This window comes from Amborella trichopoda, chromosome 4 (genome assembly GCF_054954075.1).
Source record: "Amborella trichopoda isolate Santa Cruz 75 chromosome 4, AtrichopodaSantaCruz75HAP2 v2.0, whole genome shotgun sequence".
Taxonomy (NCBI): Eukaryota; Viridiplantae; Streptophyta; class Magnoliopsida; order Amborellales; family Amborellaceae; genus Amborella; species Amborella trichopoda.
The window spans coordinates 26,721,031-26,749,027 of NC_142339.1; the positions used below are offsets into that span (position 1 = coordinate 26,721,031).

The following is a 27,997-nucleotide window of genomic DNA, read 5'->3' on the forward strand; positions in this document are numbered from 1 at the left end:
AAATTTATATCAAAATTACATATTATGATAAAATTTGAAAAGTACGCCTTAATTGGATTGTTTAAGGTTGCAAGCTTAAGGTGCAACTACACCCATTATCAAATACTGATGTATCTCGGAATTTCAAGAAAAAAGAAAAAGAAAAAGAATATCTTGCAAGCGATTTGCCGGTCGGACCAGGTGTATAATTTGCTCCCGCTAAGGATTTAAGGATTTTCAATCTTTTTATTTAACGAATTTTTACTCCCCTCGCATCTTATTAACGTGACTATATCTCCCAAGCACCGACTCAAATAACAAACGTGCTGTCTGAGCTCATGAGCGCTGCTTACTGCCACTTTGATCTGATGTGCTCTTCTCCATCCTCAGACTCCATTATTCTGGCCTGGTAAGTGCTCGCCTTTCATCATTCATTCATCTTACTTCCTTGCTTTCATATTCAATATTGAGAAGTTTCTTCATGTCTCTTTTTATTTTTATAATTTTAGGGGTTCTGGCGAGGATGGACAGTTGGGCACTGGCAACTCTGAGGAGAAAGAATGGGTCTGCAGTGTTAAAACTCTGGAGGGAGAGAATGTGGTGGTGGTGGTCGCTGGTAGCAGGAATTCTCTTGCAATCTGTGATGATGGGAGGGTAGCTCAACACTCATCACCTATTGCCATTGCATTGTGTAAATGTTGGGTTGTTTTCTTTTTCAATTGAGGTAATGGCCCCCCTTTTATTTTTCAGCTTTTTACATGGGGTTGGAACCAGAGAGGCACCTTGGGCCACCCTCCAGAAACGAAAACTGAGAGCATTCCCAACCAGGTCCATCCCTTCTTTTTTTTTTTCTTCTACCATCCACTTCTCTTTCATCCCCACTCCCTTTTTCTGTGTATCTTCTTCCCTTTTCAGCATTGTTCTTCTCTTTGTTGGTTTTTTTTTTTCATCTTTTCTGCTTTTGATGCAGGTTAAATCTCTGAGCCATGTGAAGATTGTTCAGGTAAGGATCGTTTCTTGCTTAATGGGTTTTGTCAATTCTCTTGCTTTTCTCCTTTCAAATTAATTGCCTTACAAAACCCATAAACCATATATGGAACCTGATTCCATAGAAGTTACGAAGACTGTACCTTATTCCAGTGGACTATAGTACCCTGTACCCCAATTGTACATCCGCCATCGATTCCCACCGACAGATGGTTGGACATTAACTGGAGTGGAGCAAGCGTGCAGGACATCATCTGTGTACAGTTAATCTCTGACCATCCATTTCGGAACAGACGGAACCAATGTTCTCCTGAAAGTTGGAGAAAACCTCTGTAGACTAGCACCCAACTGGTTTGTGGTCAGAGCAGCTATAATTTATTATTTTGGTTTATGTCATGCTTTGCTTTTGCAGGCAGCAATTGGTGGGTGGCACTGTTTGGCTGTGGATGATCAAGGCCGTGCCTATGCTTGGGGTATCCGTCCTTCTTTTTCTCCCTTTGCTTTAGTTTCCCCTTTCCTATGATAAAGGCCCAAAGGGATGAACTTGAATCCTCAAAAAAACAAAAAAAAAAACACAAGAAAAAAAGAGAATAAACATGTAACAATTGAGATGGAAATTCTCGTGCTGGGTAATTATGAAAAAAGTAGGAACTACTTAACCTGTAAATAATTCATGAAATGGTAAACTAAACTTATCTTTCTTCTGCAAACACTTACTTTCATTTTCCCATATTCCTTAAAATTCCTCACACATGTTATACCACTAAACAGGTTACACGATTCGCCGGAGTCTACTTGGACTCGGCGAGTAGGCCGAGTTACCCCGAGTAGTTGTACAATTAAGGGTTCACAATTTTTTTTTTAAAAATCCAAAAAAATAATGAAAAATGGGAATATAGTATTTTTTTGTGTATAATTTGGGTTTTTTGGCAAAGCTTGATGACTGTTTTTTGCATAATCCCTATTTTTATATTCCTTTTTCCTGGATTTTTGAAATGTCCCCAACTCTGAATCAATTTTTTAAATCAGTTTTTCTATAGATTTTGAGTTTATCTGGACTTTTTAAGGTTGCTTTTATTTTACTTTTACTACCTTTATTTTATTTTTCCCTTTATTATTTTCTAGGGTTTTTTTTCTACCTTTATAGCTGCTTCCAAGTGCGACCTTTTGGTACTTCCACAGCTACTCTTACTTCACGTAGAATATAAAGTCTTGTGCAAGTCAAATTACAAAGGCCACATCGCTTCCTCTGGTGTAAGCCAAACACATTTTTCACTATTTTGGTCTCAAATTGTATGCTAGTTCACTCAGCACTGCCTTTTTTATTTACCACTGTCGTTACCAAGTGAAAAATTATTATGGAATTCCTCATTCCATCACCATTTTGTTATGGTGTACATGATGAGATCAACTAGTGGTGCATCCCATGATCCTTACAGAGGTTCTAATGAGTACCTCATGCCACTTAAAATAATTTTAAATTACTTTGTCATATCATTTTTATTATCCTAGGAAAAATGTGATTTTTGACATATTCGCATTTGGAGTCGTAATATTATTTCTGTCTCTCATAAAAGTATAACTTTTGTCTAAATTAAGTTGATGAAGAATATAATCACCTTTTGTTGCTAGAGTAGTAGAAGGTTTGTATGCACTTGAATTTGACTCATTTAGCTCCACAATCATTTCCTTCTTCTAACATCTGATAAAATTGGAATGTACCGGGAAGATTACCATGGCCCTGGCGCAAGGATGACACACACTAATCTAGAAATGGTCCAAATATTTTTCTTCAAAAACAATTTCCTTCTCTTGATATATAGGTCTTGTTTCCTTCTTTTAGGTTTTTCTCATTTGGATACTATGTGCTTGATTTTGGCCAAGTACTATATATAAAAATGGATATCTTGGATTTTCATTTAATTGAGGTGGCAAGCAAAATTTCTTTTTCTTTTCTCTTTTTGATAAATTTTTCATCTTACTACCATTATTGAATTTTCTACCTTATCTCTATTTTCTTCTTTGAAATGTGTTTTTGGCTTTTTTTTTTAATACGGAACTCTTCTTTTGTATACTCTAAACTAAATTCCATCAATGATCAATTTGTAAATGTAAATTGAACTGTACAACAAAGTACAATAAAGTTTTGAGAAATTTACCCATATATCCCATATAAATAGTGTTATTGCAATATCTCTTTGTTTTTTTTGAAATGTGCTTTTGGCTTTTTCTAGTATGAAACTCTTCTCTTATATGCTCTTAACTAAATTCCATCAATTGATCATTTGTAAATGTAAATAGAACCTTATAGTAAAATACAATTAATTTTTGAGAAATTTACGCATACATCCCATATAAATAGTGTAATTGTGAAATTACCCTTTGATTTTTATATATTACGAACATATTCTTTTTGCCTATCTTTTTTATTCCAATTTTATCCTCACTCTTGGAGATTGAAAATACAAAGTCACCAGATCGTTTGATGACTTTGGATTTTCAAGATCAGTCATCTAGAGTGTCTTCAGATTTTCAATATACAAAGTGAGTCCTTTTTCTTCCTAAAAATGACTTTTAAAAAAATACAATTGTTGATATTTGTGATTTTGAATTTTCAATCTCCATAGTGACGGTAAACATGAAATTAAAAGAAAAGACAAAAGGTATCTTCATCATTATCATCAGAGCCTTTTCCCAACTATTTGGAGTCGGCTACACAATCCTGGTTTGCCATTATGCTCTAACAAGGGCCATAGCCTCAATGAGGCCATAACTTCCTTTTTTGAGCCTTCCACTTGAACTAACTCGTATCTCCTAACAATTGCTGTATTGGGTCTGCACTGCACATGGCCAGCCCATCTAAGTCTACTTTCTCTCATATTATTGCCTATTCATGCCACACCTAAATTCTTCCAAATGTTTTGATTTATGATTATAGCCCTTCTTGTCTTGCCACTCATCCATCTCAACATCTTTATCTCAACTACACTTATCCCATGGGTATGTTGTTTCTTGATTGCCCAACATTCCAATCCATAAAGCAAAGCTGGTTTCACAGTTGGCCTATAGAACTTGCCTTCAGCTTTATTGGTATGTGGTGATCACATAAAACTTTGGTTGTACATCTTCACTTCACACACTTAGTTCTAGTTCTATGTGCAACAAAAAGGATATAATGTAATATTAAAAAATTAGCAAAGATTTATGTAATTACGATATTTATATGAAATATAGGGGTAAATTTCTCTAGAATTGTACATAACCCTTTTTAATGGTCCTTTTCAAAAAGGCATCAAGTGATACCATACAACCAAAAAAAATACAAAATAAACTTTTTTTATTCCCCAAAAATGTCCAAGATTAATCTAACTTCAATAAAACTTGCATAACATCTTGAACGTAATTGGTTAGTTAATCTTGACATCTATCTAGGTGGCAATGAATATGGGCAATGTGGTGAGGAACCCGAGCGCAAAGATGATAATAGTAAGGCTTTGAGAAGAGATATTACAATTCCTCAACGTTGTGCCCCCAAGCTTTCTGTTTGCCAGGCGAGTTGAATTTCTATTTTAACTTTTTGGATTGATTTGGGAGTTTGTTAGTAGTATATTTAGTATTGCTGCGATGTAAAAATATTGTTTAATCTTTACAATCATGACAGCAATATTTCTTCTTTGTTCTTTATATCCTTTTAAGGTATTCTTGATTATTTGAACATTCTTGTATAAATACAAAATATTGAGTGAACTGCAGTATAACTTTCTTTTGAGAATGTATTTATCAATCTAGTGCCGAAGGTGGTGTTTTAGGATTCAGTGCCGCAAGACATTAAGTGGATTTCTAGGTTTTGTTGCTCCCACCTATAGCATTGAATGCAACCCAAGCTGCAGCAGTTGTATTCGTTTTATATGGATAAGGCCTTGTTACGAGGTTGCTCATGCTCAAGGCAATGGTGGTTGTTGAGACTGCCTGGATTCCAAGGATATCTCTTTCCAGGTGTAAAGTAACCTCCTAATACCATGATCTAAAGAAGCTAACAAATCGTCGTGACAAATAATCAGAGCTTCAAATTTCATATCATAGAAGCCTTTTCAACTATCTTTAAAAAAAGAAAAATCCTGGAAGCTCTCTCATGAATAGAGGTTTTTATTTATGGTAGAGGTCCTTGTTCTTCTATTATTGTTTGATGGGAGACCAAAATTATATCGTCATGCCAAGAAGGAGCTTGATAAATTTTCATTCAATCCTTTCATACATTTAACATTGAGGCGATCAAACGAAATTTATAAGAGGAATCAATGAGATGAATCCCAATTTGGAGTCTTGACTAAATTCCTACATCATATGTTCTATAGATGTTCAGTCGGTATTGGCAATTTGCGCGTAGATGATGTTTTTGTGGAAATTAGAGTTTAAGAAAACTAGGTGGAGCCCCTACTTCTAAGACTAATGCTAGCATTAAGGAGATGTGTATTTGCTACTTTGTGGAGCAGATGAAGACCTGTTGGTGGACATTCTTGTAGAAACTAGCAATGAATCAAAAAGTTGCTTGCCTAGCACCTAGGCGCGCCAGGGGGCCTATGAGCATCGCCCAGGTTTAGGCGGGTGTCCTGGGCAAAGAGTCCCTTGGTGACCACCGGGCACCTGGGACCCTGGCTTGGCGGGCTCCCAATTACCAGCCTTGGGCGGCCGCCCAATGACCAGCCTTCGGCGGCCGCAATGCATCCCGTTTAGGGGTGAAAATGGCCCTCGGTGAGGCGTATTTTTTATCTGTTTTAGGATATTGTGCCACTTAAACCCCTTTGTTTACATTTAGAGTGGAAAAAAATTTAAACACAATCATTTTTTACATTTCTAAGAGAGTAATTGGGTATTTCAGAGTTTTGAAAAATCGATCCAAACATTGACTTTTTGGTTTGGATTTGATTTTGATGATTTTTGTAGCTTATTAAGGGGTTTTGGGAGGTATTTGAGATTGAGAAACATCTCAAACATTGAAGATTGGAGATCGAAAAAAAGGTTTGTTAAAAATCTTCATATTCGAGATTTTATTTGTTATTTCAATGTTTTCGTGGGGTTCTTCTAGAAATGGTTATCCAGGTTCGAAGTATGGTTATTACCTAAATCCAAATGAAAAAAAATCATATAAGATGTAATTATTGCGAAAAAGATACTAATCAGGGTATAAACCGGTTTAAAAGACAGGAATAAAAACATAGTCATTTGGATAAGTCTATTTCTGGTTCTTCTAGGCATGGTGATCTGGGTTGGAAGTATGGTTATAACCCGAAACCAAATGATTAAAATTATATAAGGTGTAATTTTTGTGAAAAAAATACCAATAGGGGTATTAATCGATTCAAGAAACACCTAGTTGATATCAAAGGGAATGTTGCTTCTTGTAAAAAGGTTCATGACATTATTAGGGATGAGATTAGACAATATTTGAATTTAGTAAAACTAGAAAGGGAAGAAAAGGAGCTTTGTTATATGGAAATATCTTCTCCAGGTTCTTCTAAAGGTGGTGATCCGGGTTGGAAGTATGGTAATAACCTGAATATGAATAACAAAAATTGTATAAGGTGTAATTATTATGGGAAGGATACAAATGGGGGTATTTACCAGTTTAAGAAACACTTTGCTGGTAGTAAGGGGGATGTTGCCTTGTGTAAAAATGTTCCTGAGGCTACTAGGGAGGAGGTTAAGCAATATTTGAGTTTAGTGAAACACAAAAAACAAGAAAAAGGTGAAGAAGCACAAGGTTTCAAAAAACGCTAGCCGGCCGGCTTGACGCCCAGTGCCCAGGTGGGTGCCCAGAACCTTGGGTGCCTTGTAGTACAAGTTCTCTCTCTCTCTCTCTCTCTCTCTCTCTCTCTCTCTCTCTCTCTCTCTCTCTATATACATATATATATATATATATATATATATATATATATATATATATAAAATAAATATATATATTTGTGTCAAATTTGTAATTTAGTGCATTTGAAAATATTGTATTATTGTAACATATTTTTTTATATACAAACATATGACATATCGCAAATTGAGAATAAGCTTATTCAAAATTTCAAACTCCAAACCGTACAAAATTCAAAAGTCTAATAGGATATGTATTAGTAATAGTCACCAACTCTCCATATTCCATAATAAGTGAAAAAGTTTAGGAAGCTTCTTCAAACCACAAAAAATACTTTTGATTATCAGAAATAGGTATAGCTAAGACATTAAGGGTTTATGGAATTGTTCTTTTAATTTTAGGAGTTGAAAATAATCCCCATAACCTATTTAAACATTTTTGGAGGGTCAAAATTACCCCATTTTCCCTTTTGGGTATCTTAAAAAAAAAAGAAAAAAAAGAACCCACGTACCTTGTACTTCACGCCCGTGTAGGGCCGTCTGGGTCTGAGCGTGTGGTATTTTGGTCCAGGGCACCTAACCAAGCGCCGGGCGGACCGTTTTTTAAAACATTGAAGAAGCACCAAGTAGAGCAACTAAGACTCCTAGGGCCTCATGTGCATACAGTAAGAGGGGGTTAGAAGAAGAGGAGGAAGAAGCAGATTTAAAAGAAACAGAGGAGGACGAGTGGTATGTTGAAGATGGAGATGACTTTGATGATGATGGCCTCGAGTCTGATGCATATGATGAGGTATATCCTACTTAATCTGATGATGACTGACGACACTTGACTCTTGGTGTTGCGTCTTAGACTGTATGTTTTCTTTTTTTTATTTTCTAGTTTCTACTATCTACTTTTATGTGTATGACTATATGGTTGTATCAATATATGAAAATATCGATTATGGAATGATATGAACTATGGAGTATGAAGTATGGTTTATGTAATATGGATTGTGCCTGTATTACTAATTTATTGATTATTATTATATTTTATTTTTGTTTATGCTAGTAGTCTATCTATTACAAATATATAATGGTTTGGAACGTTTTGGATTTTTATTATTTTATGATGTATGCTTACATTCCCCTGCTCCTTGCCCCTCTTGTTCAACCTAGGTCCTAAGCTGCCTAGGTTTTAGGCATTGGGTGGCTAGGAGCCCCCCCGGGTGCCTAGGAGCCACCTGGCATTTTTTAGAACACTGGGAACTCGAGTTTGAAGAGGCTGGGTGGAGTTTTCTGCTTCTTATAAATGCTAGCACCAAGGAGATATGTGTTTGCTACTTTTGTATAGCATTTGGAGACTCATTGGTGGCAAACTATGCATCTTCCAGATTGCCTCTATTACAGGTCATTGCATCTTCATTGTGCTATTGTGAGTTTTGTGATGATCCCTTCATAAGTCATCATCATCCAAGGAACTTCTTAGAGTGCATGGACTATTTGAGTCCTGAGGTTTACAATTGTGAGAGGCTTCACCTGGGTGATACAGAGTGCTACTTTTAAAATTTCTAGCAAAAATCCAACAGAACACCTTTTATTAATGCCCCCATATCTACCTGGTATTACACCAGCCTATTGTGAGATTTTGATACAATAAATGAGACTCAAAATCAAAGAAGAAAATCATACCTTGCACGGGAGAAGTTGTGACCACGTCCCCAAGCAAGTGCCCCAAATGCAGTTAAATATGCAGAAAACTGACCAGTTCTTTGAAGGGTCACCCCTTGGGACTTTGCACCCCATCTCGTATTCCTAGATCATTGGTAGATCGCTTTTTCTCTCTGTTTTGGGTGAGTTTCTGAGCCTAGGTTGTCTGGTTGTAAGGTTTCTCTCTCTACTTTGATCTCTCAAACAAGGAGAAAGAAGCACTTAAACCCTAACCATTGTTCGCAAAATCGCCTAATCTAACCACTAACCGCCTGGTTAGATCGGAGCTGGCCACTGGCCGGTTCCGGTTTTGGGCGGTTAGGGTGATCAACTGGTATTTAAAAAAAAAATAAAAAAAATATATATAAATTCTCAAAAATAAGGAATTTGATTTGTAATGCATTTTTAAATATTCTTTACATTATGGTAAAGATTAAAAATTGTTTTGGTCATTAATACTCAATTTTATATTTTCCCATCTTTTTTAGAAAATTTAAAAAATAGCCATCGAAAAATATAAAATGGGTTAAAATCCATCTTTTTCATCAATTTTCAACTTCATTTGAATATGTTTTGTTTTAATCATTCTTTATATGTTTTTCATATTTTAGTAGATTTTTTTTTTTGTATTTTTTTCAACAATTTTTTATAGTTTTTCAACACTTCTTTGACCACCCGGGACTTGCCCGGTTAAAGAGGTTAAATTGGCTGGTTTACCAGTTAGGCCGGTTAAACCGCTTCCAAGGCCCATGTTCGGTTAATCGTTCCGGTTTGATTTTGCGAACACTGACCCTAACTGTAGCTTAGACGTCCAACAACTTTCTCTTACATTAACTCTCACAAACCCAAACCCCATTAAGGAGAACATACCCCACTGTTTTAGGTGAAAAACCAGGCTTGGAGTTGCAGGCTATAAGACTCCTATTCTCTTTACTTGCACCTCACTAAACAATGAGAAAAAGAGGACTAAATCTCATGTACCACCCTTTTCTTTGATTCTTCCTAACTTAAACAATTATATGGAGGACATCTCTCTCTCTCTCTGACCTCAAATAACCTTCATGCCGCCTGGCCTAAGCCTTCCCATGTGGTCTTCTAAACTTGCTTTGTAGGATGGAAGCTCAGGTCCATAAAGGGGCGGGGTGCCCTTTATATACAGGTCCATTGGGTTAGAGATGAAGTAATAATGAATTAGTTTCTATTAGGAGAAATGGTGTGATAGAGCTGATCTTAGCCATCCGTCCCTTGGCCAACCATCATGGAATCATGGATCAAGGTGGATGTTGGACAATTATCCTTACAAGGATCCCATCCAGTCACTCTTCTAACTCTATTAGAGGTCCATTCGAACTATCCTAGGAAACTTCCACTTCTGATTGTATTCTCATAACAACTACTGATTAGAAATATATCTCAATCCAAGATTCTAACCCTAACCACGTTGGAACTTTGACTTTGAAAATGTTTCCAAAATACGTTTTCTTTTTTTTTGATAACTGTTAACTTTGTATTGATAAAAGGGATAGATACAAAATGGTAAAAGTAAATCCAGGAGTACCTTAAGTACACGGAACTCCTGGTAAAAAGAATAGGTCATACGACCCTATACAAAATAGGGTTATAAAATAATCCCCTTACACAGTATTCAGGAAGTGTAAAAAGAAAGTAGAGAGACAAATGGGGTTATGAAATTATCCCCTTACACTGTATTCAAGAAATGTACAAAGAAAGTAGAGAGAATAGATCACAAAAAATCCCAAACCAAGAAGGATGTGCGTGCTCTATTGCCGACCCAAAACCAACTGTGGTATGGCCTATTGATCAACGTGGGCCTTAGCTCCGTCCTTGGCCAACAGATCTGCGAACCCGTTCGACATCCGCGAGATATGCGTCCATAAGATGGGTGTATCTCAGCAAAGATGCTGAATCTCATCATAAATAAACCCAAGATACCAGGGGGGAGTAGCTGCCCTAGAAGCCCAATAAATAATGTTTCTAGCGTTTTCAATTATGTAACTGCCTAAATTGCTCTTGGATTGAATATGCACTAAGAAATCTCAGTTGGAAGTCACTCATTGTATAGGAGTTCCATGGGCTGATACGTCCTCACTTGTGAGTCTTTGACCAGCCACGTGGACCCCATGGCTAGTGGGGTTCATGTTGGTCAATGAGTCTAACCTTGTAGCTCATGAGACAATTTGTTCCATATAGTTCCCATGCACCTCTTTCATGATCTTCTGAAATATTTATGTCAGCAAATTAGTAATTCCAAGAAAGCCACTGTATAAAAAATAGATATTTTATTTTAAAGTAGCCTTTGTGTAAATACGAAAATCACTGCTCTATATTTAGGTGGTTAAATAGAGAAGAAAAAAAAAAAAAAACATTTATTTACCTTTAAAACCTTTGGAAATGCTTCTTTAAAAAACCTTAGAAGAGTAAGCTAGCAATGGAACTAAATCCTTTAGCAAACGTGTTCCATAACCACCTTATGACCCCATCTTAGACCTCAAACAACGTAACAGACCCCTGACCTACACGTCTCCTATTCAAAGCGCTCATGTTGGCTAGCAACACACACTTTGCATAGGATGCCATGTTGAAGCTTTCAAACAGTTGCCCTACAAGCGAGAATCCCGACACACTAGAGACTCTATCATCTCAGGGCTAATAACATCCACCAACAGGCTATGCCAACCTCTAGAACCCATTAACCCTCTTTGGTGATGCGCATCATATTTGACTAAGCTTATCCATCCTGGGGTGTGCAGGTTCACTCATCTAGCCAAGGTATGGTCCCATGCAAGGACGAGAGGGACGGAGCTCACTAGTTCACAGATAATTATGACTCCAACTAGCTCTAATGGCCTGTTTCATCCGAGTAAAGCCTCCTTAAGCTTGCTCTAATGGCTTGTTTCATCCAAGTGGAGCTCATCTAAGCTAATGGCCTGTCTCATATAAGTAGGGTTCACATGACTTGTTTCATCCATGTAAGTCCAACACTATCACTCAAACAAAGTAGTTCGAATGGCATTGAGTACAATCACATGGGCAATACAAAAGGAGCATCTTTGAGTCTGTACAACCGCCTAAATGCAAATGATGTCCTTGGGAAGGTACAAGCCTAATTTTTCTTCTCTGATAGAGTGTTCCAAAATTTGTGTGCTTGACTGCCTTACTCGTCAAGGGAAAAAAACACATAATTTTACCCTAGGCAGGAGTTCTCCTAGGCGGCCTACCTAGGTGCCCAAGGCACTTTCCTTAAGGCGGATGCCTCGATGCCCGTGGCCATGGGTAGAAAAAGGCCCTTGGCCAAGGGAAAAAATGGAATTTCCCCCCTAAAGGGGGGGAAGGGTTTTTGGGGGCATTCTAGGCCCCAAAACTCTTTCTCTGCCTTCTTGACCGAGAAATACACTAAAAAAATTGTCCTTGAGGTTTTTCTCAAGATCAAACAATATTTCAAAGTTTTTGGTTTCTTGCAAAATTAAAAGTTGCTCTATCAGATACTTTTTTGGGCTTGGAGTGGTTGCAATAGAGGAGTTTTGACAACCAAGGTCCCTGTAAGGTTGAGGCCGCATAATTTCTGTTCAGCTTCACCATAAAACAGTGTAGTTGCACTTGTGCTCTTTAGTGTGTATGCGGTCGTGCAGGTGTGCCCTCACTAGCTTCATGTGGCTGCATGATAGCTGCAAGGCCGCACACAGACTCCATGAACCACATCAACAGATAGTTGTATGGCCTCAGATGGTGACTCACGCATGTGGCCTCATTGTAATGCCACAATTGTGGTACCACACTTGTCATGGCACTTGTGTGGCCACACGTGTGGCCAACACTATCTTTTTTCTGAAGGGGTTAGACCACTGCGCTATGTGGTCTTATGAGGCCACCTTGGAGTGGTCCGTGGGACCATCATAACGTAGTGGTCGTGCTTGACCTAAGGAAAAATAGTCTCGCAAGTCCACGCACATTTTACCAAAGCATTGGACCACCTGGTCTAGTGAGCATGGATGCACACTCGTTGCACAACCACCTCTCATTTCTGGTCTGTGGGTGCACCCAGGGGACCACGACAAGAGACTTCATGCTCCAGATGCATCTATTCATTCCCGATGTGCATTCTATGCACGTTTCGTGCATGCCCAACATGTATGTCCGTGCTCCAACTAACCCAGGGAAATACTGTGCCTTTAGGGGCCAGTTTTTGCAGGGTGAAGACCAAAAAACTAAAAATATGCCAAAACATTTCCTAATAACTAGGATTTTTTGTTTTATTGCACACAAACCACATGAGCTATCAGATCTAAGAGGCGAACCTCTATCAAAAGCTCCTTGATACCCATGTTCGATTCATCAAGCGAATAGCAACACAATGGAAACACAAAAACATAATGAGATAGAGATTATATACCTTTTTCTGAATCTGATTTCCCGTATGCTATCGGTAACGATCTTTTCCACCCTTTTGCTTGCGGTTCCTCCATGTCAAGAGTTCGATGCCCGCAACCTGGGGTCGACCTTTAATGATAAGATGTATAACTACAATACACAATGCAAATCCCATGCCTTTGGTGGGTGGTCTGGGAGTTCTTTAATTGGTAATAGGGTTTTTCTTTTCTTAGTGCTTCTATAGAAAAAAACTAGGATGGGAGAGAGAAGGGGGGCTTTTGGTGTGGAGTGAGGAGCTCTTTTTTCAAGAGGCACATGGTTGTCAATTTTTCTCCCATGAGGAATTCTTTTCCTCTCTCTTGACCCTTTTATATAGGAATGTCCAATGAGGGAATCCTATCCATAAAAAAGAGTAATCTTTCATATTTTGATAATATTCTTTCTAGCAAACTTTATTCCCAATTGGAAATCCATGTCACAAGGGATTCCCTTTCCTTTCTCTACACCATGAACAAGTCCTGAAATACCATGGATGACCTTCTCTCTATTAACCACTAAAATATCGAAAATACTGTGGATATCCTTACATTCGCAAGGGGGCTGACTCCAAATCCAACACCTAGTTACCGGGATCTCGTAATATGGGCTGCCATCCCGCTTTGTGAATGTGATCTCATGCTTCTAGAGTGGGATTGCATGTAGCTGCGATCTCATGTCAGCTTAGTGCAGCCCAATCTAGTAAGGGTTGGTCAACAACTCCACACTCCTACATTCATTATATTCTAAAGGAACAAGCAACAAATATTTGTCACTAGAGGAAGGAAAGCAAGAAATGTATATCCGTAAAGAAAATGCAATAACGTGCATATCAATTAAAAACATAATAATTATTGCAAACCATGTTTTGAAAATTTTCAAATAGAAAGAGATTCTTAAGTCTGAATCAATAGAAAAGAGAGCTTCGAATGACGATCCCCCAATTGCATTTAACGTTGGTAGGTGGGTCCAACTTATGTTTCCTTTATTATCATATGTATTGTAAGATCATATAAATATCTTTAGTATGTATTGTGATGGACTTATATATGAGAAAACTCATATAAATATGTTAGTTCTCTCAAATTTATTTGAATAAATATATTTGTGACTGTAGTGAATATATCTGTAATATATTAATTTTCAACCTAAATATTTGAAAAATTCTGATCAATCTTTTACTTTTTAAATTTTATAGATTTTTAAATATTTATTGTATGGATGATCCCAAATGAGGTAATGCCAGTGACTTCCCTCTCTCACTTTCACTTCCTCTTTGCACTTGCCGCTACCTCTAACAACTTTGGCTCTTTCCATACAGAAAAACCATTGTGGGTTCCATCCTCTTTAGGTTCCCTTTTGGGTTAGGCCCCCCATTGGATCAGTTAAATTTCTAGGCTATTCATATCATTGAATTCAGAATGAGGGACTTGTTAATGTAGCTGCACCATATTCTGTTCTTTTCGTCAAGTTCAGAAATATGCAGTCTTCTTTTATTTTGTATGAGGTATTTACCATTTCATCACCTTTCTATTGTGATATAATGTGATGGCTTATCGAGCCCGTTTACAATTGAATGGGAATTACTCTTGTATTCACTCTATTTCTCTTCACATGTTTAAAAAAGCTCCTATCTGTTGGAGCTTCAGGTCTGCTGCCCAAATGGGGAAGTTTGTAGCTGGAATTTGCTGGCTTGTAGTACTTTCATTTCTTCTTACATTTCAATTATTAAGCTCTCCTCTCTTGGTCCACTTGTTGACCCCTTTGGTTCTGATGCTTGTACTACTTTTTCTTATATGATAAAACTTTTCATTATTGATTAAAAAGTGTTTCACCTATTAAACTCTCTATTGCTTCTGTAATGCAGCACACTATCCTTGCACACACATGCCAGCTGCTTTGCTTCTTTTCTGCAGTTCTTTCACCTGTGTTAATGTGGTGGGGTTATTTCTTTTTATTCACTTTGAGAATCAAATGAATTTGGCAAATGACACAGAACATACATTTCAGCCCATAGGGTTTGGCTTTTTCACATGTGTGAAGGAGCCAAGCATCACAATAGCTCTGCAAAAGGTGAGTACATTTGAAATTCTCACTATCGGCAGCATGGATTTAGAAATTTAGTGTGCCAAACGTGTGTGTAGAAATTTAGTGTATCATGCTGGTCTATCACTATAAAAGTCACCAAGTTAAATTTACACATTAGTAAAATATTCACTATTGTTTTCTGAGGAAGCAATCCATGTTGAAAAATTACTTAAAGTTTTTTGTATCAAACAAAGTACAATAAAAGATAACATAATAGGCATGGTATTACTATCTGAACTCATGTTTTTGTAGCATGCAGCCTCTGTTTGGGTGGGAGTACCCATGGAGCCAGGTATTGTACTGTAATCATGATTTTGGGTGCATGGTGAAACATGAATTTGAACAGCAAATCCCTTAAATAAATAAATAATTTAAATTCTTCTAATAGTGAACTGGGTTAATAAATTTAGGCTCTGTTTGGAAAGGGGTTTTTATGCAGTAAAGATAAAATGCGATAAAGATTGTGTTGGTGGCAATGTTCGCAAAATCTAACCGGAACGGTTAACTGAAAGTGATTTAACGGGCCTAACGGGTAAACCGGCTGATTCAACCGCTCTAACCGGGCAAGTCCTGAACGATAAAAAAAGTGTTGAAAAAAAATAAAAAAGATACAAAAAAAGTCTTCTAAAATATAAAAAACCTATAAAGAATGAGATTTAAAACAATACACACTCAAACGAAGTTGAAAATTAATGAAAGAAATGGATTTTAATGAATCAATTTGTGCTTAGAGGTATTATTAAATTTTTTTGAAAAAGATGAGAAAATATAAAAATGAGTATCAACAACCAAAGAAATTTTTAATCTTTACCATAATGTAAAATATTAAAATAATGTTAAAAAAAATCAACTTCAACTATTTTTTAAAAAGAAAATTAAGGAAAAATTAAGTTATATATATAATATAGGCCCGTCTTTTTGGCAACTAAGTAGTAAATGGCATATTGGTTAGTGGGTTTAATAGTCAATTAAGTAGTAAATAAATGGCGTTTAAAAAAAAAAACGCTATAATTTAAATTGTAAATAAAATGACATTTTTTCAGTAGTAAATAAATGGCGTTTAAAAAGAACGCACTACTAAGTAGTAGATAAATGGCGGGGGTTTAAAATAGCGTTTAAGAAAACGCTCGGGCGACAGGATTCGACCCACGAATCAAACGGAATCTTCTCGTCAAAGCTAACCAACTTACCATTGTAACGTAGCTGATACAAATTTGAAGTTATATTTTATTTAACATTTAAAATACCGGTGATCACCAAAACCGCCCAAAATCGAAACCGGCCACAGGTCGGTTCCGATCTAATCAGGCGGTTGGTGGTTAAATCGGCCGGTTTTGCGAACACTAGTTGGTGGTCAACAAACCAGCTAGCTACTTTTACAATTTGGCAGGTATTGAAAATGCTGCTCCCTATCCATGTTTCCTGATAGAAAAGGAGGAAACAATAATAATAAAAAGAAAAACTTACGAGCTCCTTTCCTCACTATTGTACTATTTACAATTGAGTGCTTCACTAACCATATAAGAAGGGAGAACTGATCCTGCTAACAAAGGAAAGCCTTAATTAGGTTTACACCTATGAACCGTAGAAAATTAATAAAAGAAATAATGGAAACTACAATGAATATAAAACATATTTTTCTTAAGATGGATTTTAATATAAGGATTTCTTTCAAAAGCATTATTGAAATTCGTGATGAAAATTTATTCATGAAATGAGTGGTAAAATCTCCCAGACATCAATAAATGAATAAGGAGGAATGGATTGAAACTATGAAAGGTTTGGAAAAATAGCCTTTGGAGCATTATCTCCTGCAAAAGCAGCTTAAATGTTAAGCAACCAATCTTGGAGCATCATCTCAGCAACACCAGCAAGCAAGAGAAAGGCTTGGGTAAAGAAAAAAGGGGAGAGAGAGAGAGAGAGAGAGAGAGAGAGAGAGAGAGAGGATTGAAACTATGAAAGGTTTGGAAAAATAGCCTTTGGAGCATAATCTCCTGCAAAAGCAGCTTAAATGTTAAACAACCAATCTTGGAGCATCATCTCAGCAACACCAGCAAGCAAGAGAAAGGCTTGGGTAAAGAAAAAAGGAGACCAGCCAGCAAGAGAAAGGCTTGGGTAAAGAAAAAAGGAGACCAGCAAGCAAGAGAAAGGCTTGGGTAAAGAAAAAAGGAGAGAGAGAGAGAGAGAGAGAGAGATCATTCTCTACCCTTTAGTGCCCATGGACTATATTTTTATATTCTTAACATACAAAATTGAAATTCTATATAATCTATGGATCATAAAAATTACGATCTATATATTGTGGAATATATAGTCCACGTGCATAGACTATAGGAATTTGGGCCAGGCTATGGGTGGCCCGGGCACGGCCCATGGTCTTGAATTGGCACCTGAACCTAAACCTAATCCATTGACCAGGTCTGGCCTGAAAGTCCGTGGACCAGCCCGATCCGTTGGCAGCCCTAGTAAATTATATATTTAGCACTGGTCGTATATTTAAAATTTATGTACTGATAATCGCTGCTCATTGTTTTTAATATTTAGAAACTGAGTAAAAATGTGCTGGAATCTTCATCTGCCTCTTCTAAATATTTTATTTGTTGTGGTAAGCCAGAGCTCAGGAAATTAACATTATTTGGCCCCATTCCATATCTAAGTTGAGCTTATGGAATTGCACCTTTGGAAGCTTGTTACAAAATTTACTATACTATCACATGGTCCTGGATCAAAAGTGTTGAGCAGATGCACAGTAATACGATTGGATAGCATTTTTATATGGGCTTATATTTCATAGAATAATTTTGATTTGTAATTTAACTGGGTAAATTCTTTCAGATGTCCGTAGTTTTCTTTTAGGTCTTGATCCTTCCTATCATCACTAAAAAGGTATTCTATATAAGATTAAAATTAAAAATGAAATGGCATAATACTCCTCCAATAATATTTGTTATTTGGGAACTGTTAAGATTTTTCAGTTCAAATTTGTCTTAGAGAGATGGTTTCAGCCATTGGTTTTGATTAGCCTTTTCCAAGATACAGCAAGAGGGAAGACCAGTGCTTGATACACTTGCTTTGTTTCTATTACAGGTTGCTGCTGGAGGTACACATTCTGTGGTGCTTACAAATGAAGGACATGTCTGGACATGGGGTCAACCATGGCCTCCAGGAGATATGTATGCTCTTTCTTTCTATATGTCTGTGTAGTTGTGATTTCTTGAGCACAACTGCTTGAGAGGCGAGTTGAGCTATATGTCTGATCTATTAATGTATTCGCAATCCAATACAAGAAATTTTGTGCGTTCATTTAGAAAACAGATTTCTACTCCTGTAAGAGTGCAAGGTTTGGAAAAGGTGAGGCTGATTGCTGTGGGTGCATTTCATAATCTGGCACTTTTGGAGAAGGGAACATTGCGGGCATGGGGAAACAATGAGTATGGCCAACTGGGGACTGGTGATACCCAACCAAGGTCACAACCAATTTCTGTTCAAGGGCTCTCTGACCTTGCTCTGGTATGCCATGATCTTGTTCTTGCCTGTGTTTTAGAGAACTGCTATTTGTTATCTCAACTTTGTAGGTTTATTGAAGCTCTATGAGTTTATTGTTAACAATGCACATCTGTTACCAACTGTTGTAAATACAAAGTACTGTGTTTAACAAAATAACACATTTTCAGTAATGTTGGAGTTGTGCTAATTGTTGGTTTTAGAGTAAGTAGAAATATGCAGAACTTTGGTAATCTTGCCAGTTCCCTTATTTCTAGACTGATGTGGGATTGTGATGAATGCAGACAATGTAATCTTGCCATTTCCTTTGTTTCAGTGTGATGTTGAATTCTCATGAATACAGACAGTGCCACTTGAATGTAATAATTGTATTATGAGGCCGAGGCTTTTCATTGCGGCATGAATTTTCTCAATGCAATTTAATAGTTTTTGGCATCTCCATGCATCATTATCACTATTATGTCCTCATGATATATGCTTATTTTCTTGATTGCTTCAATTTCTGCTTTGGCTCTGGGTTGAGTAAATCCTAGCATTAAATGTGAAAATAACTTGACATCATTCCTATTGCACGACTGCACTAATGGAGAAACAGTAGTTGTTGGGAGTGGGAGTGAGATTGGGAGCAAGGGATTGCTGCTTTCTAGAAGCTTTATCTCACACTTTTCTCTCTTCCAAAACTCTAGGACACCACAAACCTCTCTTTGACCTTTCTGACCCAAAATCTCAATGCTGAATGACCCCTCGTGCGACAACTAATGGGAGAATAAGAGGTGGTTGCCCCATTTACAGAGCTTCTAGGGGTATTTTAGGAATTAGGACTTTATCTTCTATTATGAGTAGGAAATTTTTCCATAGAGGAAGGGGAATTTATCAGCTTTTATAAGGCTTTTCTTATATCAACAATGTCGCTTCTTTATAGTGTAAGCTTGTCTTCTTAGAGAATAACTTGTTTTTCTTCCTCATCTTCCCATCTTCAATTTTGTATTTCACTCATCATTATTATTTCCTCCATCTCTTCTTCCAAGTCTTTTGATTCTAATTTAGAATATATGCTTTCATCTTCCGATATGTATTTGTCATATATTGGTTCTAAATTCTCTTCCTCCACTTCTTCAATCTTTCTAATAAGTTTATGTTCTTTGTTTTATCCTTCTTTGGACAGTCGGTTTCTATTTGTCCCATTTCGTTACATAGCCAGCATCTGCATTAAGATTTTGGCTTTCAGTGGGTAAGGTGGTTTACCATACTTTTTTCTTTTATAATATCTGTTTCTTGGTCAATTCTTTCTCGTTTTATAGGTAGTAGATTTTCTAAATCTAGACTTCTTTTTTCCTTTTCATTTATATGGTTTTCTTGATTCACATCCCCATTGTCCAGGGATTTCTAAAATATATTTGCAACGATTCCATACTTCCTTTCTATACTCATAGTTAGCTTGTTTTTCTTTTTTCCATTGTAAACAAGCTTTCTGGAATTCTTCTTTTGCATGGTAAATCCTTTCTCCTAAGGTATCTATATTCTGGTATCACTCTTCTAACCATATATTCCATAGTGGTGGTAGTTTGGCATAATACATCGTTTTCCAAGCTTCACTTGTGAAGTCTCCTTTTTATAATAATATTTTTTATATTCACTAGTAAATTCTTCAAAGTAACATATAGAGCATATAGTGATGTTCATCAAATTTCTTTCAGCCCTAATTCTTTCCTGCTCATCAGGGTCTTTAGTTGTTCTTACAAATTGTTTTCTCAAATTTGCTAAAGATTTTACCCGCTTTTGTACTTGGGCATATATATAAGCCCCCCTCTGCTGTAAGTCCCCTATGCTGTTGTGTAAGTCTTTGTAGTGTTTGTAGTGTAAGTCTTTGTAGGTCCTCCTCTCAGGGACCACGATGCTGTTGAGGACATGCCTGGTGGCCTCACAGTATCGACAAAACTCATGTATATTATTTTATTTAATGTTAAGTTAATTTCTATCAAAAAATTTGCTAAAGATTTTGGATCTTTATCTAACGGAGCTGTACCCAGTCAGACAACATATTATTACATTTTCTTGTTTTGTTCCATAAGATCTTTAGCTTGTTTTCTCAGCATCTCAAACATATAGTCTCTTGCTTATTGAGTAGTCCAATTAGAATTCAATCCTATGGCAATATCCATAGCCTTTTCCCAATCAGATATGGCTGCTTTTCTATCAAATACACAATCTAAATGTTCCATAAGATCTTTAGCTTTTTCTCTCAGCATAGCAAACATATAGTCTCTTGCTTATTGAGTAGTCCAATTAGAATTCAATCCTATGACAATATCCATAGCCTTTCCCAATCAGATATGGCTGCTTTTCTATTGAATTCACAATCTAAATCCAAATATATTCCTAATGGATTTTTAGGTTCATTTTTTACTGGTTTAGGATAATATTCTGATTTTAATGGACTTCTTTCTTTTTCATACACTTCTCTAGTGAATCCCATTCGGCTTGGATACTTTCCTTGATAATATGGAGATTTTCATTTTTCACTCATCCCTTCTCCATAGGGTCTTGTTCTAGGTAGTATATCAGCTTTATGTTCTTCATCCATACATACTTCCTCATTAGAAGTTTCTTGTTCCTCTCTTTGCCCTTCCCCTATGATTTCTTCATGGTCTTCTGTGAAGCTTTTTCATTCTATTAATATCTCTTCTTGCTTTATATTCATTTTCTATTTCTTCTTCAGTTAACTGCCATATGGGCTTTAGATTTTCTTTTTCTTCTAAAAACTCTTCCACTGACTGTTTTATTTGTTCCCATAATTTCTTTTCTTTTTCTATTATATTTATCGTTTTTGTATTCTCATATAAATGAATTTTTACCTGTTTATATGCTATTTCTTCTGTCTCTACTTTGTTTTTCCCCATATTATTTTTCATTACTATTCTTCCTAACTCTTCTTCTAATTCTAACTCTGATTCTCTCGGTCTTATTTCTATGGGTGTTTCTATCCATTGTTTTGGAATAGTCAAATCTTTCCATTGGATAGTTTTAGGAATTATCTTTTTTGGAATGTAGGGTTTTGTTTTCTGTTAATGTAGTCTCACCTTTTTTACTCTGATTTATCATATTTGTTATTATTGATGTTCTTACTAATTTATCGCAAACCCTATACTGGACTGAACAATATTGTCACTACCTTTTGTCATCATTTATCTTGCATTTTGTAGTTTAATCATTAGAGTTTCTTTAAGGTTTTTATCTTCTAATGATACGTTAAAATTTGGAAATATTTCGAAATGAATTGGTCCTTCACTTGTATTCCTCCTATTAAGGCATCTTGAAGTCTTGTATGTCTACAGTCTAGAACACACACTAGTGTTGATATGTCTAACCCTTTTCTAAATAATGGACAAACTCCTATTTGTATCATTCCTAAATGTGCAAGATCATATCCTTGTTTTTTATAATTTTTTATTGTCAAGGATTGGAATCGTCAAGCTTTTTTCACTATTCTTGGATACTTAAGAGATTCCTTCATTTATTTCAATAGATGTATATGATTTCAGATCAAACATAGACAATTTATAGATTTCTTGTTTTTTCTTTTCATGTATTTTCCATTGGTAAATTTCATTATATCGTTTAATATCTTCCCAGCTACATTCTTCATTATAAATTTCTTTTAACCTTACAGTCTCTATTTCTTTCATCATATATAGTGTACTATTAAAGCTTCTTATCACTTCTTGGGTCGTAATTGCTCTCTTATTAGGTTCAACCACCATAGTTGTTCGGAACCACAAATCATTCCCACCGATGGTTAGAATTTCTTTGAATATGTGCTTGAATTCATTCGAGACTTGACCAAAACTCATATTGGAGAAGAAGAATATGGTCCTCGGGTTCCCTTTATTGCAACTATGTTCCTATTTATTTTTGTTTCTAACTGGTCAGGCGCGCTCTTTTACCTCGGAAAATCATAGAGTTACCTCTGGGGGAGTTAGCTGCACCTACAAATGATATAAATATTACTATTGCTTTAGCTGCTATTAAAGCTTTTAGTTGATGTTTCTTTATTTTCTCTTCCCAGCTACATTCTTCATTATAAATTTCTCCTAACCTTGCAGTTTGTATTTTTTTCATCATATATAGTGTACTATTAAAGCTTCTAGTTAATTTTTTTTATTTTCTACATATTCTATTAAAAATTTTTTTACGTTTAATGAAAGATCCTTAGTCTGCTGAATTAAATCTATATTCTCTATTTGTTTTATTTCTTCGATTCTTTTTTGAATTTTTTCTATTTTTTCTTCTAGAGCATTATATATATATTTTTTCATATATAAGATCTATTAAAAATTTAAAGAACTTCAATAATATTTATTATAGTTTCTTCACCTATTCTCATATGTTCTGAATGTCCAGTCTTTTCTAATTTTACAACACATTCTACATTTGGATCTATAGAATCCATATTACTTTATATAACCAGGCTCTGAAACCAATATAAAATGTGGAATTGAAAAACAGAGAAATTCTAAACAGGGAGAACAACTTCAAAAGGTAGATAGGTTTCAAGTCTGTTGTTCATCTAGTTTTCTAAATCAATTGCAAAGTTCTTACCTGTGGTTTATGGATCCACTGTGCTTCGTCCACTGAACTCTTGCCTAAAAACGAACCTTCACACGCCCAGCTTGAATTAAATATTCTCGTTGAGACTGAGACTCTTCGAAAATACAATGGGTCACTTCTGTGTCCACTGAAAGACTGATCCCAGAACTCGTACTCCTCATTTGGAGATTTTCCATCTTCTCCTTTTTTGGGCCATCTGGTTCAAATAAACTCGAAAAACCTTCCAAAGCGTCTAACTTAGAACACCATTCCTCATTGACCCCATCAAATCTCGGAACATTGCTCGGGCTCTTTCCTTTAAAGAATGCCTCTGCTACTCTTCTTTGGACTCCATTTCCCTGTGGAAAAATATGATATGAATCCACCTCCATCTTGTTACAAGATTTTCTTTGTGGATCCCTCCCCACCAAGGGCTGGTCAAACCGAACTTCGATGGCATTTCGTTAGGCAACGCCAGGGACTGGTGGCATCAGGGGGGTCTTCTGAGTTCATCAAGCTGAAATCCCACTGGCACACTTTGGGATAAGCATCATCGGAGCCTTATTCCAACATGGCCAAATGCATGGTGCTCTTCACTGACCTGAGAAACTTTAGTACCCATTGTGGAGCGCATCACACAGTCGAACGAGACTATGGCAATATCATTTTCTGGGCCTCCCAATCTACTTCTGTTCCTTGGACATTTCAATAAGTCTTTGGCAACATCTCATCACTGTATTCCCCTCTCCTGGTGTCTACTCTCACTTGGAGAGAATCCAACTCCTTGGCGGATACCTTGGCTAAGGAAGGTGTGTGTAAACCCAGCCTAGTAGTGATTCTCCCAGCAGCACCACCTGCTGATAAGAATAAGATCCTCTTGGTCACCACGCCATCGGCCACCTTTGTACGCACACAATTTTATGTATCCCCACCCCTATTCTCTGTATAGATTAACGGTGGTTATCCACCCCAAATTATATACATCCTATCTTCGAAGACCGATTTCAGAACTCCTTTGTTTGAAATACAAGTCACCATTGTGAAAAAGAAAAGCACTGTGCAGAGTGTTTTTTTCAACTTGGCTCGCCGCATGTAAGCAAAAAAAGTCTGCTACAGGTGGCATTTGGGTTTTGAGTTGCAGAGTATTTCTTAGACTCCGGTTTCTAAGACCAGGTCTGTTTGAAATATGCCCAAAATAATCTATTCCCAGAGTTGGAATGCCTCTTCATGTGAAATATGTATTTTTTAGATTCTGAGCCAGTGAGCTTGAATTTTCCCAAACTCTTTCAAGGAATTGGGGTGCCTCTTCATGTGGAAATATATTTATTTGGACTCCAAGGATACTTTTGCTTGCTTCCAATGGCCAAACTGTATTTGCAATAAATATCATAACAAATTAGATTATAAGAATCCCATGTGAATCTGGTGGAGGCAAACTGCAGTTACCTAACTACAATAGCACCACTAGTGATTTGGATCCAATAGCCACGAAGTGGACTAAGATTATAATGATGCGATACTAAGCTGTTGAAACTTGTGCTTCTTTTGTTGTCTTCCGAAATGGCCTGTTTTATATGGAAAAAGATCATACACCTTACGGTTGTCAATTTTAATTCTTTCGCACATAACTTCTAATGATGTGTCCAGCTTCTTTTTTTTCTTGATAGAGCGGAATGGTGGAACTCAGATCCAGGTAGGTTCGTTCCCGTGCGTGGAGATTTGTGTATCGACACCAAAGACTTGGGATAAGGCTCCGATGATGCTGATGATGATTTTCTATTTATCTCTGGTTGATCATTCTGTTAGGGTTTGTGGCCTTTAAAGTCCGTGAGAAAATATAAAAATAAATGTAATGGATTGTGTACTTTAGTGGGAGTGTTTCTTGGTTGACTGACCTAGGGTTGGGCTGTCTATGGTCTGGGTCATATCCAAAACCCATTCCTTTGGGCATAGGTATTGGTTTCGAGGGTTCCTGAATGGTCATATCTTGTTGAGGTCTGATAGATGCCTAGAGACGATATTTGTAGGTCAGTAAGCCACCAGGATTCCTACGTGCGGTTACCCATGTGAGAGGTTACCCACCTGGAGTAGAAGTGGCTGTAGAAGAGTGCTTTGAACTGATAACACATTAGTCAACACTTTCTGCTTTTGTGGTGAACAGGAGCTCAAGGGTTTTATTTTGTTTAGTCAAACAATTACATAGTAAAGTGGTTTTCATAAGGTGCTTCTTTTTAGATCACTTGCATTTTTTTTTTCTGGAAAGATTGGTAGATTAATGCTTGCATTTTGTATACTATTCAAAGGATCATACAAAAGTCCTTTTAGAATGATGAGGATTCATTAGGCTTCCTTTGACATTATTTAATAGTTTGGAGTGCATTGTTGTTTGTACTTAAATCTTAACTGCAATATGCAGTCTCTTTTGAACTTCAGACTTATAACCCTTCTTGCTTGGTGTTCCTGTTCGCTACTGTGTGCCAGGCTGTGACCTTAGTGTTTAACCCATCTAAACTTTTTATTACCTGAGTTTAATAACTATCATTCCTAAGCCTTTCCTTTCCTTTGATCTAAAAGTTCTCTTTCCTAAATCACAGTCCGGCTGCCTAAACCTTACTTACCTCTATATTTAGCCCATTACTTACCTCATTTACCTCCATAGTGACTGAATCAGATTGTACTTACCCATGACTTACCTAATCATAATGAATAAGCATTTATGTGCAGAGTCAAAACTAGAACCCTCTACTGCTATGTTTTAATATTAGAGCTCCTAAGGGACATCTGCTCTTCATTTGTAGGTTGATATTGCTGCTGGAGGATGGCATTCTACTGCACTGACAGACAGCGGAGAGGTAGTCTTTGTTCCTGGTTGTGATCTATCAAATTTGTATTGTGTGCTTAATGTGCTTTACATTTCTATTGTCTCGGAATCTTTTGTGCTGTGTATATCTCGTGCCCACAGTACTCTTTGATAGCCTATTACTTGTTCACCAGAAGCTAATTCAAACTCCATTGGTGTGATATGTATTCCTATTTCAATGAAAATGTATTGCTTTAGAATGTATTTTGCATGTACTCAACTAGCCTGCATATATTGCTCCACATTTTGCACTTGCTGATTGCAAAGTGTTAGGAATTTTGCAAAAGGTATATGCAGTCAATTGAGGCCTCTTGAAAAGGTACCATTCGTACCATAGGGTGTTTCGTGACTTCTCTGGTTCCTTTTTTCTGTCAAAATGATTCTGTTGATTGACAAACTGTAATGAATTTAGAAGGAACTTTATATTCTAAACTAAATGGGGCATGCATTTAGAAGGTTCTTATGAGGACATTATAATAAGTTTGTGATTTGTAATCCCAAAAGCGAATCCCTTTTTTTTTTCCAATGGAGCTCTATACATGCAAAATTTTCCTTTGTTAACAAGCTGCTAAGTGTTTTGCACCTAATCATATCACTCTTACATGCGTGTGCGTATACCGTTCCTAACAGAAAGGGTAAAGGCAAATTTATCAGAAAGCCCCTAAAATATAAATTATTTTATATTTTACCCATTATCAAAACATGTAAAAATCAGCTGGTAAAACACATGATTATGTGTCCACTAATGGGTTTCTGGAAATTAAATCAACAGAAATAGGTGAGATGTTAAACTACTTATTCCAGCGGTATCCATCTATTGCTTGGTGCTTTGTTGCTTGTCTTGCTCCCCTGCCTATCGGGCTAGGTGAAGTCTCCCTTGTTGCTTGCTGGTCTTACTTGCTAGAGGACATTCATGCATATAATGTTCATCCCGCGAATGCTTTTGATGAATTTTGCTAAAAAGTCCACCAGTGCCCAATTGTAATGCGCTAATGATAATAGTATGTGGTCTCGTACAGTATTTCAGCTCACAGGAAGCAAAAGAGTTCATAGTTTTCTTTTTGTTTTGGCAGGTGTATGCTTGGGGAAGGGGAGAACATGGTAGGCTTGGTTTTGGTGATGACAAGAGCAGTAAAATGGTTCCACAGAAGGTCCAACTTCTTGCTGGAGAGGTTGTAGCTCAGGTGGACTCAATTCTCACACTTGTCCCCAACTTTTATCATTTCGCTGGCCATACATAAAAAATAATTGTTTCATTGTTGATTATCCATGATAGGTCTCTTGTGGAGGCACGCACTCAGTCGCCCGTACATGTGATGGCCGGATATACTCGGTAAGAAAATATTAGATGAGATGAGATGGTATGAAATGATTCAGTTGTGATGTATGACTTTGGTTTAATATGTTGCAGTTTGGGCGAGGGGATCATGGACGTTTGGGATATGGAAGGAAGGTAACTACAGGGCATCCAATGGAAGTACCCATAGACCTGTCTCCACCAAGTAATGCAGAAAATACAGAAGGGAGCTGGTTTGTTAAACTTGTGGCGTGTGGAGGGCGGCATACTCTCGCTATTACCTCCTGGACTAGTGAAACTGAGGCATCAGCATCTGAATCGAATTAATAGTAGATACTACTGTTTAGTTACAATTCACATGAGGGAACATCATATGAGAAAATAGCCTTTGGATTTTGAGGACAAATTGTTTTTGCCCCAAAAATAGCTCACTTTGTGCTAAAATGAACAACTGTCATAAAATGACAGTAATGCATAAGTTGTATCGTGTTCCCCTTCTTCAGACAGTAGTAGTTTCTTGTGATGTCTGGGTTTCAATTATGTTATGTTGCATAACTTCTTGCGCTCTTGCACTTCTATATCGCAAGCGTTCATGTAGTGCTTCAGACATCTGGTTGAAGAACTCTGAGTCCCATCTGTTAATTAAAAGAGGATCCTCAGCATAGCAGATGTATATGGATGTAACAGCACTTTCTACCACGACCATTGCCAGACCAACC

The 27,997-nt window shown here is 36.8% G+C and overlaps 2 protein-coding genes and 1 non-coding gene across 8 annotated transcripts in view; 2 read left to right on the plus strand and 1 right to left on the minus strand.

Moving 5' to 3' along the window:
• The first annotated feature begins 302 nt into the window (after window positions 1-302).
• Window positions 303-27,801, plus strand: LOC18424758 (ultraviolet-B receptor UVR8). The gene is made up of 12 exons (XM_006829335.4): window positions 303-388; window positions 489-633; window positions 730-807; window positions 950-982; window positions 1,379-1,439; window positions 4,399-4,517; window positions 18,118-18,203; window positions 18,339-18,540; window positions 25,920-25,973; window positions 27,055-27,165; window positions 27,258-27,314; window positions 27,393-27,801. The coding sequence occupies exons 1-12, from the start codon at window positions 318-320 to the stop codon at window positions 27,603-27,605; spliced, it is 1,230 nt and encodes a 409-aa protein (XP_006829398.1). The 5' UTR covers window positions 303-317; the 3' UTR covers window positions 27,606-27,801.
• LOC148782382 (U6 spliceosomal RNA) lies at window positions 2,651-2,754 on the plus strand. Its single transcript, XR_016055173.1, has one exon. It is a non-coding gene; the product is annotated as a U6 spliceosomal RNA (small nuclear RNA).
• The window catches only part of LOC18424757 (Plasma-membrane choline transporter family protein), a 46,247-nt gene continuing 45,818 nt past the window's right edge, over window positions 27,569-27,997 (minus strand). For all 6 annotated transcript variants that reach the window (XR_016053434.1, XR_016053435.1, XR_016053436.1 and 3 more), the window contains one exon: window positions 27,569-27,996. Coding sequence is in view for 2 of the 6 variants with exons in the window: in XM_088863940.1 (XP_088720066.1) it covers window positions 27,778-27,996 (219 nt within the window). In the remaining 4 variants the exon portion in view is untranslated. The remainder of the gene's footprint in view (window position 27,997) is intronic.